At 50.1% G+C, this 15910-nt stretch overlaps 1 protein-coding gene across 1 annotated transcript in view; it reads right to left on the reverse strand.

Annotated features, from left to right (window-relative positions):
* Window positions 1-15910, reverse strand: part of LOC121573347 (phospholipid phosphatase-related protein type 1) — a 173055-nt gene that overhangs the window by 124507 nt on the left and 32638 nt on the right. The window contains exon 2 of the mRNA XM_041885247.2: window positions 917-1003. Coding sequence (XP_041741181.1) covers window positions 917-976 — 60 coding nt within the window. The 5' untranslated portion in view covers window positions 977-1003. The remainder of the gene's footprint in view (window positions 1-916; window positions 1004-15910) is intronic.

The raw sequence follows: 15910 nt of genomic DNA on the forward strand, positions 1-15910 counted from the left end.
CAGAATACTACAGTCTAGGATGGCTGACTACAGAATACTACAGTCTAGGATGGCTGACTACAGAATACTACAGTCTAGGGTGGCTGACTACAGAATACTACAGTCTAGGATGGCTGACTACAGAATACTACAGTCTAGGGTGGCTGACTACAGAATACTACAGTCTAGGATGGCTGACTATAGAATACTACAGTCTAGGATGGCTGACTATAGAATACTACAGTCTAGGATGGCTGACTACAGAATACTATAGTCTAGGATGGCTGACTACAGAGAGAGGGGGAGGGAGGGAGGAGATAGAGAGGGGAGAGAGAGAGAGAGAGAGAGAGAGAGAGAGAGAGAGAGAGAGAGAGAGAGAGAGAGAGAGAGAGAGAGAGAGAGAGAGAGAGAGAGAGAGAAAGAAAGAAAGAAAGAAAGAAAGAAAGAAAGAAAGAAAGAAAGAAAGAAAGAAAGAAAGAAAGAAAGAAAGAAAGAAAGAAAGAAAGAAAGAAAGAAAGAAAGAATATAGAAAGATGGAGAGAGGAAAAATAAGGAAGTGAATTGAGAAGATTATTGACAGAATTGTGAATGTGCTATGTTAAGCATGTCATTCTTCTCCCAGGCAAAGGCTTTGATGTACAGCGTCTCAAGATGGTTCACTGTGATTAAAAGGCTTTGGCAGAACTGTTCATTAAATATGGAGCTGGGGCTGAAAACACTGTCTCAAATAGACATGAAGAGAGAGAGAGAGTGGGGAGAGAGAGTTCCTAAATCGACTTAACCCTCTACATGTGCTAGAAAAATTATAATAGCACACACACACACACACACACACACACACACACACACACACACACACACACACACACACAGAGACCTCTATGATCACTGTCCTACCTGTTATTAGGTAACACCAGAGACAGACAGACAGTCTTACCTCTATGAAGATGAAGCATGGGATGATGGAGTAGCTGCGCTGTGTGTTGTCAGAAGCCATGTTGTCTCAGCCAGACGGATCCTCAGTCTACAGGAGGAAAAGGATGAGACTGTTAATATCCAGAAATACTGGAGTCCATTCTGGTTCCGATTCCTAAGTTCCTGGAGTCGGGAATACATCTCAAGACATGAGCTGATTGGGCAAGAAAAAGAGGTACAAAACACAGTAACACAGGATAGAGGGGGCTTCATCTGAACAACACACAGGATAGAGGGGGCTTCATCTGAACAACACACAGGATAGAGGGGGCTTCATCTGAACAACACACAGGATAGAGGGGGCTTCATCTGAACAACACACAGGATAGAGGGGGCTTCATCTGAACAACACACAGGATAGAGGGGGCTTCATCTGAACAACACACAGGATAGAGGGGGCTTCATCTGAACAACACACAGGATAGAGGGGGCTTCATCTGAACAACACACAGGATAGAGGGGGCTTCATCTGAACAACACACAGGATAGAGGGGGCTTCATCTGAACAACACACAGGATAGAGGGGGCTTCATCTGAACAACACACAGGATAGAGGGGGCTTCATCTGAACAACACACAGGATAGAGGGGCTTCATCTGAACAACACACACAGGATAGAGGGGGCTTCATCTGAACAACACACAGGATAGAGGGGCTTCATCTGAACAACACACAGGATAGAGGGGCTTCATCTGAACAACACACAGGATAGAGGGGGCTTCATCTGAACAACACACAGGATAGAGGGGGCTTCATCTGAACAACACACAGGATAGAGGGGGCTTCATCTGAACAACACACAGGATAGAGGGGGCTTCATCTGAACAACACACAGGATAGAGGGGGCTTCATCACCGACCATTTCGAATCCCTGGATGGTGGGAGCATTGTCCCAGTGATGTCCTGGATGGTGGGAGCATTGTCCCAGTGATATACTGGATGGTGGGAGCATTGTCCCAGTGATATACTGGATGGTGGGAGCATTGTCCCAGTGATGTCCTGGATGGTGGGAGCATTGTCCCAGTGATGTCCTGGATGGTGGGAGCATTGTCCCAGTGATGTCCTGGATGGTGGGAGCATTGTCCCAGTGATGTCCTGGATGGTGGGAGCATTGTCCCAGTGATGTCCTGGATGGTGGGAGCATTGTCCCAGTGATGTCCTGGATGGTGGGAGCATTGTCCCAGTGATGTCCTGGATGGTGGGAGCATTGTCCCAGTGATGTCCTGGATGGTGGGAGCATTGTCCCAGTGATGTCCTGGATGGTGGGAGCATTGTCCCAGTGATGTCCTGGATGGTGGGAGCATTGTCCCAGTGATGTCCTGGATGGTGGGAGCATTGTCCCAGTGATGTCCTGGATGGTGGGAGCATTGTCCCAGTGATGTCCTGGATGGTGGGAGCATTGTCCCAGTGATGTCCTGGATGGTGGGAGCATTGTCCCAGTGATGTCCTGGATGGTGGGAGCATTGTCCCAGTGATGTCCTGGATGGTGGGAGCATTGTCCCAGTGATGTCCTGGATGGTGGGAGCATTGTCCCAGTGATGTCCTGGATGGTGGGAGCATTGTCCCAGTGATGTCCTGGATGGTGGGAGCATTGTCCCAGTGATGTCCTGGATGGTGGGAGCATTGTCCCAGTGATGTCCTGGATGGTGGGAGCATTGTCCCAGTGATGTCCTGGATGGTGGGAGCATTGTCCCAGTGATGTCCTGGATGGTGGGAGCATTGTCCCAGTGATGTCCTGGATGGTGGGAGCATTGTCCCAGTGATGTCCTGGATGGTGGGAGCATTGTCCCAGTGATGTCCTGGATGGTGGGAGCATTGTCCCAGTGATGTCCTGGATGGTGGGAGCATTGTCCCAGTGATGTCCTGGATGGTGGGAGCATTGTCCCAGTGATGTCCTGGATGGTGGGAGCATTGTCCCAGTGATGTCCTGGATGGTGGGAGCATTGTCCCAGTGATGTCCTGGATGGTGGGAGCATTGTCCCAGTGATGTCCTGGATGGTGGGAGCATTGTCCCAGTGATGTCCTGGATGGTGGGAGCATTGTCCCAGTGATGTCCTGGATGGTGGGAGCATTGTCCCAGTGATGTCCTGGATGGTGGGAGCATTGTCCCAGTGATGTCCTGGATGGTGGGAGCATTGTCCCAGTGATGTCCTGGATGGTGGGAGCATTGTCCCAGTGATGTCCTGGATGGTGGGAGCATTGTCCCAGTGATGTCCTGGATGGTGGGAGCATTGTCCCAGTGATGTCCTGGATGGTGGGAGCATTGTCCCAGTGATGTCCTGGATGGTGGGAGCATTGTCCCAGTGATGTCCTGGATGGTGGGAGCATTGTCCCAGTGATGTCCTGGATGGTGGGAGCATTGTCCCAGTGATGTCCTGGATGGTGGGAGCATTGTCCCAGTGATGTCCTGGATGGTGGGAGCATTGTCCCAGTGATGTCCTGGATGGTGGGAGCATTGTCCCAGTGATGTCCTGGATGGTGGGAGCATTGTCCCAGTGATGTCCTGGATGGTGGGAGCATTGTCCCAGTGATGTCCTGGATGGTGGGAGCATTGTCCCAGTGATGTCCTGGATGGTGGGAGCATTGTCCCAGTGATGTCCTGGATGGTGGGAGCATTGTCCCAGTGATGTCCTGGATGGTGGGAGCATTGTCCCAGTGATGTCCTGGATGGTGGGAGCATTGTCCCAGTGATGTCCTGGATGGTGGGAGCATTGTCCCAGTGATGTCCTGGATGGTGGGAGCATTGTCCCAGTGATGTCCTGGATGGTGGGAGCATTGTCCCAGTGATGTCCTGGATGGTGGGAGCATTGTCCCAGTGATGTCCTGGATGGTGGGAGCATTGTCCCAGTGATGTCCTGGATGGTGGGAGCATTGTCCCAGTGATGTCCTGGATGGTGGGAGCATTGTCCCAGTGATGTCCTGGATGGTGGGAGCATTGTCCCAGTGATGTCCTGGATGGTGGGAGCATTGTCCCAGTGATGTCCTGGATGGTGGGAGCATTGTCCCAGTGATGTCCTGGATGGTGGGAGCATTGTCCCAGTGATGTCCTGGATGGTGGGAGCATTGTCCCAGTGATGTCCTGGATGGTGGGAGCATTGTCCCAGTGATGTCCTGGATGGTGGGAGCATTGTCCCAGTGATGTCCTGGATGGTGGGAGCATTGTCCCAGTGATGTCCTGGATGGTGGGAGCATTGTCCCAGTGATGTCCTGGATGGTGGGAGCATTGTCCCAGTGATGTCCTGGATGGTGGGAGCATTGTCCCAGTGATGTCCTGGATGGTGGGAGCATTGTCCCAGTGATATACTGGATGGTGGGAGCATTGTCCCAGTGATGTCCTGGATGGTGGGAGCATTGTCCCAGTGATGTCCTGGATGGTGGGAGCATTGTCCCAGTGATGTCCTGGATGGTGGGAGCATTGTCCCAGTGATGTCCTGGATGGTGGGAGCATTGTCCCAGTGATGTCCTGGATGGTGGGAGCATTGTCCCAGTGATGTCCTGGATGGTGGGAGCATTGTCCCAGTGATGTCCTGGATGGTGGGAGCATTGTCCCAGTGATGTCCTGGATGGTGGGAGCATTGTCCCAGTGATGTCCTGGATGGTGGGAGCATTGTCCCAGTGATGTCCTGGATGGTGGGAGCATTGTCCCAGTGATGTCCTGGATGGTGGGAGCATTGTCCCAGTGATGTCCTGGATGGTGGGAGCATTGTCCCAGTGATGTCCTGGATGGTGGGAGCATTGTCCCAGTGATGTCCTGGATGGTGGGAGCATTGTCCCAGTGATGTCCTGGATGGTGGGAGCATTGTCCCAGTGATGTCCTGGATGGTGGGAGCATTGTCCCAGTGATGTCCTGGATGGTGGGAGCATTGTCCCAGTGATGTCCTGGATGGTGGGAGCATTGTCCCAGTGATGTCCTGGGCTGTCTTCACCACCCACTGGAGGGCTTTGAGGTCGTGGACGGAGCAAATCCCTTCCCAGGCCATGATGCAACTGGTCAGGATGTTCTGGATGGGTACAGTGGTAGTATTTGGAGAGGACCTGGGGTGGCATGCCCAATGTCTTCATCCGCCTTAGGAAGTAGAGACGCTGCTGCGCCCTCTTGACCAGAGTGGTGGTGTTGTTGGGCAAAGCTCTTTGCCACCTTCTCCTCCCTGCTGAATCATCCTCCTCCTCCCCCTCCCTCCTCCCTCTCTGTGGATGACTTCGTCAACCATTTTGAAAAGAAGGTTGACGACATCCGATCCTCGTTTGTTAAGTCAAATGTACAGTACATTACTACTACAGTACATTACTACTACAGTACATTACTACTACAGTACATTACTACTACAGTACATTACGACTACAGTACATTACGACTACAGCACATTACTACTACAGTACATTACTACTACAGTACATTACTAGTACAGTACATTACGACTACAGTACATTACTACTACAGTACATTACTACTACACTCTACATTACATTTTCATTTACGTCATTTAGCAGACGCTCTTATCCAGAGCGACTTACAAATTGGTGCAGTCACCTTATAGCCAGTGGGATAACCACTTTACAATATATATATATTTTTTTTTTTTAAATTTTTTGGGGGGTGGGGTAAGGGGGGGTAGAAGGATTACTTTATCCTATCCCAGGTATTCCTTAAAGAGGTGGGGTTTCAAGTGTCTCCGGAAGGTGGTGAGTTACTCCGCTGTCCTGGCGTCGTGAGGGAGCTTGTTCCACCATTGGGGTGCCAGAGCAGCGAACAGTTTTGACTGGGCTGAGCGGGAACTGTGCTTCCGCAGAGGTAGGGGAGCCAGCAGGCCAGAGGTGGATGAACGCAATGCCCTCGTTTGGGTGTAGGGACTGATCAGAGCCTGAAGGTACGGAGGTGCCGTTCCCCTCACAGCTCCGTAGGCAAGCACCATGGTCTTGTAGCAGATGCGAGCTTCAACTGGATGCCAGTGGAGTGTGCGGAGGAGCGGGATGACGTGAGAGAACTTGGGAAGGTTGAACACCAGACGGGCTGCGGCATTCTGGATGAGTTGTAGGGGTTTAATGGCACAGGCAGGGAGCCCAGCCAACAGCGAGTTGCAGTAATCCAGACGGGAGATGACAAGTGCCTGGAATAGGACCTGTGCCGCTTCCTGTGTAAGGCAGGGTCGTACTCTCCGAATGTTGTAGAGCATGAACCTACGGGATCGGGTCACCGCCTTGATGTTAGCAGAGAACGACAGGGTGTTGTCCAGGGTCACGCCAAGGCTCTTCGCACTCTGGGAGGAGGACACAACGGAGTTGTCAACCGTGATGGCGAGATCATGGAACGGGCAGTCCTTCCCCGGGAGGAAGAGCAGCTCCAGATGTCAGAAAAGGAGTTTACATTTCATTTTATAAATCAATCTTTCGTATGAAGCTGTTTCTGCCAAGGCTATATACGGTTCCTTATATGAGGGAGGGTCCTTCTCCCTCCAGTGTCTCAATATGACTGTTTTGGCTGTGGTTAGAGCAACGTTTAGCCAGTTTAAACATGAGCTTCTCAGTCTATCGATATCCTTTAGTGTTATTCAGTAATAGCAAAGCATGATTTTGAAGTATTGTGGTACCCAGAATATCCCCAATCTTTTCCATTACCTTCTGCCAAAAGGTAAGCGAGCTTGGACAGTTACAGAACATACGGATCGTGTCACCTGTACTTGACTGACATCTCCAGCAGCATAGGTTGGATTATATCAAACCCATTCTGTTCAACGTCAGCGGAGTCCAATAAATCCTATTGAACAGTTTTAAATTGAATCAGCGTGGACCGGGCATCTCTCATAGGGAGGAGCATCTGTTGTTCTGTTATATGAATCAGCTTGGACCGGGCATCTCTCATAGGGAGGAGCATCTGTTGTTCTGTTATATGAATCAGCTTGGACCGGGCATCTCTCATAGGGAGGAGCATCTGTTGTTCTGTTATATGAATCAGCTTGGACCGGGCATCTCTCATAGGGAGGAGCATCTGTTGTTCTGTTATATGAATCAGCTTGGACCGGGCATCTCCCATAGGGAGGAACATCTGTTGTTCTGTTATATGAATCAGCTTGGACCGGGCATCTCCCATAGGGAGGAGCATCTGTTGTTCTGTTATATGAATCAGCTTGGACCGGGCATCTCTCATAGGGAGGAGCATCTGTTGTTCTGTTATATGAATCAGCTTGGACCGGGCATCTCTCATAGGGAGGAGCATCTGTTGTTCTGTTATATGAATCAGCTTGGACCGGGCATCTCCCATAGGGAGGAGCATCTGTTGTTCTGTTATATGAATCAGCGTGGACCGGGCATCTCCCATAGGGAGGAGCATCTGTTGTTCTGTTATATGAATCAGCTTGGACCGGGCATCTCTCATAGGGAGGAGCATCTGTTGTTCTGTTATATGAATCAGCTTGGACCGGGCATCTCCCATAGGGAGGAGCATCTGTTGTTCTGTTATATGAATCAGCTTGGACCGGGCATCTCTCATAGGGAGGAGCATCTGTTGTACTGTTACATTCCATTCCTCCTCTCCAAGTCGTTTACCCATAAGGCCTTTAGGCCTTTACAAGGTCCATTAAATCCACCCATAAGGTGGCTGTATATAAACTCTGCGTTATGTGGTAATTTGCATAGGATTTCTATCTTAACACTTATATCAGAATGTACTGGGAATCTGTTGTTATTCTGTCCTACCTTAAAAAATACAAATCTCTAAGCTGGAGATACCTCCAAATGTCTTGTTTCTGAAAATTATACTTGGACCTTAGTTCTTCAAAAGAGGTCAAAATGTTTTCTTGATACAGACAACCAATGTACTTTATCACCTTTCTTTACCGATGTTTCCAGAAAACCATGTGTCCCCTATTTTCAATTCAGGGTTGTTGTGTGTTTAGCCAGGACAGGGTTGTTGAGTGTTTAGCCAGGACAGGAGAGGGTTGTTGAGTGTTTAGCCAGGACAGGACAGGGTTGTTGAGTGTTTAGCCAGGACAGGGTTGTTGTGTGTTTAGCCAGGTCAGGACAGGGTTGTTGAGTGTTTAGCCAGGACAGGAGAGGGTTGTTGAGTGTTTAGCCAGGACAGGACAGGGTTGTTGAGTGTTTAGCCAGGACAGGGTTGTTGTGTGTTTAGCCAGGTCAGGACAGGGTTGTTGAGTGTTTAGCCAGGACAGGGTTGTTGAGTGTTTAGCCAGGACAGGGTTGTTGAGTGTTTAGCCAGGACAGGGTTGTTGTGTGTTTAGCCAGGACAGGGTTGTTGTGTGTTTAGCCAGGACAGGGTTGTTTTGTGTTTAGCCAGGACAGGACAGGGTTGTTGTGTGTTTAGCCAGGACAGGGTTGTTGTGTGTTTAGCCAGGACAGGACAGGGTTGTTGTGTGCATAGCCAGGACAGGACAGGGTTGTTGTGTGTTTAGCCAGGACAGGACAGGGTTGTTGTGTGTTTAGCCAGGACAGGACAGGGTTGTTGTGTGATTAGCCAGGACAGGGTTGTTGTGTGTTTAGCCAGGACAGGACAGGGTTGTTGTGTGCATAGCCAGGACAGGACAGGGTTGTTGTGTGTTTAGCCAGGACAGGGTTGTTGTGTGCATAGCCAGGACAGGACAGGGTTGTTGTGTGCATAGCCAGGACAGGACAGGGTTGTTGTGTGCATAGCCAGGACAGGAGAGGGTTGTTGTGTGTTTAGCCAGGACATGGTTGTTGTGTGTTTAGCAAGGACAGGGTGGTTGTGTGTTTAGCCAGGACAGGACAGGGTTGTTGTGTGTTTAGCCAGGACAGGACAGGGTTGTTGTGTTTTTAGCCAGGACAGGGTTGTTGTGTGTTTAGCCAGGACAGGGTTGTTGTGTGTTTAGCCAGGACAGGGTTGTTGAGTGTTTAGCCAGGACAGGACAGGGTTGTTGAGTGTTTAGCCAGGACAGGGTTGTTGTGTGTTTAGCCAGGACAGGACAGGGATGTTGTGTGTTTAGCCAGGACAGGGTTGTTGTGTGTTTAGCCAGGACAGGACAGGGTTGTTGTGTGCATAGCCAGGACAGGACAGGGTTGTTGTGTGCATAGCCAGGACAGGACAGGGTTGTTGTGTGCATAGCCAGGACAGGAGAGGGTTGTTGTGTGTTTAGCCAGGACAGGGTTGTTGTGTGTTTAGCCAGGACAGGGTTGTTGTGTGTTTAGCCAGGACAGGGTTGTTGTGTGTTTAGCCAGGACAGGACAGGGTTGTTGAGTGTTTAGCCAGGACAGGGTTGTTGTGTGTTTAGCCAGGACAGGACAGGGTTGTTGTGTGCATAGCCAGGACAGGGTTGTTGTGTGTTTAACCAGGACAGGAGAGGGTTGTTGTGTGCTTAACCAGGACATGGTTGTTGTGTGTTTAGCCAGGACAGGACAGGGTTGTTGTGTGTTTAGCCAGGACAGGGTTGTTGTGTGTTTAGCCAGGACAGGGTTGTTGAGTGTTTAGCCAGGAAAGGAGAGGGTTGTTGAGTGTTTAGCCAGGACAGGGTTTTTGTGTGTTTAGCCAGGACAGGACAGGGTTGTTGTGTGTTTAGCCAGGACAGGACAGTGTTGTTGTGTGTTTAGCCAGGACAGGGTTGTTGTGTGTTTAGCCAGGACAGGACAGGGTTGTTGTGTGCATAGCCAGGACAGGACAGGGTTGTTGTGTGCATAGCCAGGACAGGAGAGGGTTGTTGTGTGTTTAGCCAGGACAGGAGAGGGTTGTTGTGTGCTTAACCAGGACATGGTTGTTGTGTGTTTAGCCAGGACAGGACAGGGTTGTTGTGTGTTTAGCCAGGACAGGGTTGTTGTGTGTTTAGCCAGGACAGGGTTGTTGAGTGTTTAGCCAGGAAAGAGAGAGGGTTGTTGAGTGTTTAGCCAGGACAGGGTTTTTGTGTGTTTAGCCAGGACAGGACAGGGTTGTTGTGTGTTTAGCCAGGACAGGACAGTGTTGTTGTGTGTTTAGCCAGGACAGGGTTGTTGTGTGTTTAGCCAGGACAGGACAGGGTTGTTGTGTGTTTAGCCAGGACAGGACAGGGTTGTTGTGTGTTTAGCCAGGACAGGGTTGTTGTGTGTTTAACCAGGACAGGACAGAGTTGTTGTGTGTTTAGCCAGGACAGGGTTGTTGTGTGTTTAGCCAGGACAGGACAGGGTTGTTGAGTGTTTAGCCAGGACAGGTTGTTGTGTGTTTAGCCAGGACAGGACAGGGTCGTTGTGTGTTTAGCCAGGACAGGGTTGTTGTGTGCATAGCCAGGACAGGACAGGGTTGTTGTGTGCATAGCCAGGACAGGACAGGGTTGTTGTGTGCATAGCCAGGACAGGAGAGGGTTGTTGTGTGTTTAGCCAGGACATGGTTGTTGTGTGTTTAGCAAGGACAGGGTGGTTGTGTGTTTAGCCAGGACAGGACAGGGTTGTTGTGTGTTTAGCCAGGACAGGACAGGGTTGTTGTGTTTTTAGCCAGGACAGGGTTGTTGTGTGTTTAGCCAGGACAGGGTTGTTGTGTGTTTAGCCAGGACAGGGTTGTTGAGTGTTTAGCCAGGACAGGACAGGGTTGTTGAGTGTTTAGCCAGGACAGGGTTGTTGTGTGTTTAGCCAGGACAGGACAGGGTTGTTGTGTGTTTAGCCAGGACAGGGTTGTTGTGTGTTTAGCCAGGACAGGACAGGGTTGTTGTGTGCATAGCCAGGACAGGACAGGGTTGTTGTGTGCATAGCCAGGACAGGACAGGGTTGTTGTGTGCATAGCCAGGACAGGAGAGGGTTGTTGTGTGTTTAGCCAGGACAGGGTTGTTGTGTGTTTAGCCAGGACAGGGTTGTTGTGTGTTTAGCCAGGACAGGGTTGTTGTGTGTTTAGCCAGGACAGGACAGGGTTGTTGAGTGTTTAGCCAGGACAGGGTTGTTGTGTGTTTAGCCAGGACAGGACAGGGTTGTTGTGTGCATAGCCAGGACAGGACAGGGTTGTTGTTTGCATAGCCAGGACAGGACAGGGTTGTTGTGTGCATAGCCAGGACAGGAGAGGGTTGTTGTGTGTTTAGCCAGGACAGGAGAGGGTTGTTGTGTGCTTAACCAGGACATGGTTGTTGTGTGTTTAGCCAGGACAGGACAGGGTTGTTGTGTGTTTAGCCAGGACAGGGTTGTTGTGTGTTTAGCCAGGACAGGGTTGTTGAGTGTTTAGCCAGGAAAGGAGAGGGTTGTTGAGTGTTTAGCCAGGACAGGGTTTTTGTGTGTTTAGCCAGGACAGGACAGGGTTGTTGTGTGTTTAGCCAGGACAGGACAGTGTTGTTGTGTGTTTAGCCAGGACAGGGTTGTTGTGTGTTTAGTCAGGACAGGACAGGGTTGTTGTGTGTTTAGCCAGGACAGGACAGGGTTGTTGTGTGTTTAGCCAGGACAGGGTTGTTGTGTGTTTAACCAGGACAGGACAGAGTTGTTGTGTGTTTAGCCAGGACAGGGTTGTTGTGTGTTTAGCCAGGACAGGACAGGGTTGTTGAGTGTTTAGCCAGGACAGGTTGTTGTGTGTTTAGCCAGGACAGGACAGGGTCGTTGTGTGTTTAGCCAGGACAGGGTTGTTGTGTGTTTAGCCAGGACAGGACAGGGTTGTTGAGTGTTTAGCCAGGACAGGGTTGTTGTGTGTTTAGCCAGGTCAGGACAGGGTTGTTGTGTGTTTAGCCAGGACAGGGTTGTTGTGTGTTTAGCCAGGACAGGGTTGTTGTGTGTTTAGCCAGGACAGGTTGTTGTGTGTTTAGCCAGGACAGGACAGGATCGTTGTGTGTTTAGCCAGGACAGGGTTGTTGTGTGTTTAGCCAAGACAGGACAGGGTTGTTGTGTGTTTAGCCAGGACAGGGTTGTTGTGTGTTTAGCCAGGACAGGACAGGGTTGTTGTGTGCATAGCCAGGACAGGACAGGGTTGTTGTGTGCATAGCCAGGACAGGACAGGGTTGTTGTGTGTTTAGCCAGGACAGGACAGGGTTGTTGAGTGTTTAGCCAGGACAGGGTTGTTGTGTGTTTAACCAGGACAGGACAGGGTTGTTGTGTGTTTAGCCAGGACAGGTTGTTGTGTGTTTAGCCAGGACAGGACAGGGTCGTTGTGTGTTTAGCCAGGACAGGGTTGTTGTGTGTTTAGCCAGGACAGGGTTGTTGTGTGTTTAGCCAGGACAGGGTTGTTGTGTGTTTAGCCAGGACAGGACAGGGTTGTTGTGTGCATAGCCAGGACAGGAGAGGGTTGTTGTGTGCGTAGCCAGGACAGGAGAGGGTTGTTATGTGTTTAGCCAGGACAGGGTTGTTGTGTGTTTAGCCAGGACAGGACAGGGTTGTTGTGTGTTTAGCCAGGACAGGACAGGGTTGTTGTGTGTTTAGCCAGGACAGGGTTGTTGTGTGTTTAGCCAGGACAGGGTTGTTGTGTGTTTAGCGAGGAGAGGGTTGTTGAGTGTTTAGCCAGGACAGGACAGGGTTGTTGAGTGTTTAGCCAGGACAGGGTTGTTGTGTGTTTAGCCAGGACAGGACAGGGTTGTTGTGTGTTTAGCCAGGACAGGGTTGTTGTGTGTTTAGCCAGGACAGGACAGGGTTGTTGTGTGCATAGCCAGGACAGGACAGGGTTGTTGTGTGCATAGCCAGGACAGGACAGGGTTGTGTGTGTGCATAGCCAGGACAGGACAGGGTTGTTGTGTGCATAGCCAGGACAGGAGAGGGTTGTTGTGTGTTTAGCCAGGACAGAGTTGTTGTGTGTTTAGCCAGGACAGGGTTGTTGTGTGTTTAGCCAGGACAGGACAGGGTTGTTGTGTGCATAGCCAGGACAGGACAGGGTTGTTGTGTGCATAGCCAGGACAGGACAGGGTTGTTGTGTGCATAGCCAGGACAGGACAGGGTTGTTGTGTGCATAGCCAGGACAGGAGAGGGTTGTTGTGTGTTTAGCCAGGACAGAGTTGTTGTGTGTTTAGCCAGGACAGGTTGTTGTGTGTTTAGCCAGGACAGGACAGGGTCGTTGTGTGTTTAGCCAGGACAGGGTTGTTGTATGTTTAGCCAGGACAGGGTTGTTGTGTGTTTAGCCAGGACAGGGTTGTTGTGTGTTTAGCCAGGACAGGACAGGGTTGTTGTGTGCATAGCCAGGACAGGAGAGGGTTGTTGTGTGCATAGCCAGGACAGGAGAGGGTTGTTATATGTTTAGCCAGGACAGGGTTGTTGTGTGTTTAGCCAGGACAGGACAGGGTTGTTGTGTGTTTAGCCAGGACAGGGTTGTTGTGTGTTTAGCCAGGACAGGGTTGTTGTGTGTTTAGCCAGGAGAGGGTTGTTGAGTGTTTAGCCAGGACAGGACAGGGTTGTTGAGTGTTTAGCCAGGACAGGATTGTTGTGTGTTTAGCCAGGACAGGACAGGGTTGTTGTGTGTTTAGCCAGGACAGGGTTGTTGTGTGTTTAGCCAGGACAGGACAGGGTTGTTGTGTGCATAGCCAGGACAGGACAGGGTTGGTGTGTGCATAGCCAGGACAGGACAGGGTTGTTGTGTGCATAGCCAGGACAGGAGAGGGTTGTTGTGTGTTTAGCCAGGACAGAGTTGTTGTGTGTTTAGCCAGGACAGGGTTGTTGTGTGTTTAGCCAGGACAGGACAGGGTCGTTGTGTGTTTAGCCAGGACAGGGTTGTTGTGTGTTTAGCCAGGACAGGGTTGTTGTGTGTTTAGCCAGGACAGGGTTGTTGTGTGTTTAGCCAGGACAGGACAGGGTTGTTGTGTGCATAGCCAGGACAGGACAGGGTTGTTGTGTGCATAGCCAGGACAGGACAGGGTTGTTGTGTGCATAGCCAGGACAGGAGAGGGTTGTTGTGTGTTTAGCCAGGACAGGGTTGTTGTGTGTTTAGCCAGGACAGGGTTGTTGTGTGTTTAGGCAGGACATGACAGGGTTGTTGTGTGTTTAGCCAGGACAGGGTTGTTGTGTGCATAGCCAGGACAGGACAGGGTTGTTGTGTGTTTAGCCAGGACAGGGTTGTTGTGTGTTTAGCCAGGACAGGACAGGGTTGTTGAGTGTTTAGCCAGGACAGGACAGGGTTGTTGAGTGTTTAGCCAGGACAGGACAGGGTTGTTGTGTGTTTAGCCAGGACAGGACAGGGTTGTTGTGTGCATAGCCAGGACAGGACAGGGTTTTTGTATGTTTAGCCAGGACAGGGTTGTTGTGTGCATAGCCAGGACAGGACAGGGTTGTTGTGTGTTTAGCCAGGACAGGGTTGTTGTGTGTTTAGCCAGGACAGGACAGGGTTGTTGAGTGTTTAGCCAGGACAGGACAGGGTTGTTGAGTGTTTAGCCAGGACAGGACAGGGTTGTTGAGTGTTTAGCCAGGACAGGACAGGGTTGTTGAGTGTTTAGCCAGGACAGGACAGGGTTGTTGTGTGTTTAGCCAGGACAGGACAGGGTTGTTGTGTGCATAGCCAGGACAGGACAGGGTTGTTGTATGTTTAGCCAGGACAGGGTTGTTGTGTGTTTAGCCAGGACAGGACAGGGTTGTTGTGTGTTTAGCCAGGACAGGGTTGTTGTGTGTTTAGCCAGGACAGGACAGGGTTGTTGAGTGTTTAGCCAGGACAGGACAGGGTTGTTGTGTGTTTAGCCAGGACAGGGTTGTTGTGTGTTTAGCCAGGACAGGGTTGTTGTGTGTTTAGCCAGGACGGGACAGGGTTGTTGTGTGTTTAGCCAGGACAGGACAGGGTTGTTGTGTATATAGCCAGGACAGGACAGGGTTGTTGTGTATATAGCCAGGACAGGACAGGGTTGTTGTGTATATAGCCAGGACAGGACAGGGTTGTTGTGTATATAGCCAGGACAGGACATGACAGGTGACGTCAGCAGTGTAATGTATTACCATTCATAAGTTGGATGGCCAGCAGCATCAATGCCAGGGTCCCAAACAGCACCCTGTGTCCTGCATTGTGCACTATATCAACTATCCTGTCTGTATCCTGGAGTGATGTCCTTAATATCTCTCTCCTGGGAGAATCACTGTGACAGATGTCCTGACCTATCAGGAAACATGAGGCCACCTATCAGGGAGCAGGAGACTGGCCTATCAGAGAGGAGGAGCCCAATCTCCAGTGGACTCTTCCAGAAAGGACAATTATTAAATGAACCAGCCAACTTTGATGAACAGCCACATATAACTCTTGATTTTCTTTTTGATTAAGAAAGTTACATTTGTATATATGTTGTTGTCGAGACAATTATACCTTGTCAATTTTAAGTCTATATTTCTTGAAAAGAGGACGTTATCTCAAGCAATTCTGGACAGTTGATTAACTGTATATATACACACTGAACAAAAATATAAACACAACAACAATTATATATTACTGAGTTACAGTTCATAGAAGGAAATCAGTCAATTGAAATACATTTATTAGGCCATAAACTATGGATTTCACATGACTGGGAATACAGATATGAATCAGTTGGTCAGAAAGCCAGTCAGTGTCTTGTGTGACCACCATTTGCCTCGTTCGGTGTGAGGTCTCCGTCGCACAGAGTTGATCAGGCTGTTGATTGTGGCCTGTGGAATGTTGTCCCACTCCTCTTCAATGACTAGGCAAAGTTGCTGGATATTGGCGGGAACTGGAACACGCTGTCGTACACGTCGATCCAGAGCATCCCAAACATGCTCAATGGGTGACATGTCTGGTAAGTATGCAGGCCATGACAGAACTGTAATATTTTCAGCTTCCAGGAATTGTGTACAGATCCTTGCGACATGGGGCCGTGCATTATCCTGCTGAAACATGTGGCGATGGAGGTGGATAAATGGCAGGACAATGGGCCTCAGGATCTCATCACGGTATCTCTGTGCATTCAAATTGCCATCCATAAAATGGAATTGTGTTGTCCGTAGCTTATGCCTGCCCATACCATAACCCCACTGCCACCATGGGGCACTCTGTTCACAACGATGACATCAGCAAACCGCTCACCCACATGACGCCATACGTCTGGCCGGTACAGTTGAAACCGGGATTCAACCGTGAAGA

Source organism: Coregonus clupeaformis, chromosome 9 (genome assembly GCF_020615455.1).
Source record: "Coregonus clupeaformis isolate EN_2021a chromosome 9, ASM2061545v1, whole genome shotgun sequence".
Taxonomy (NCBI): Eukaryota; Metazoa; Chordata; class Actinopteri; order Salmoniformes; family Salmonidae; genus Coregonus; species Coregonus clupeaformis.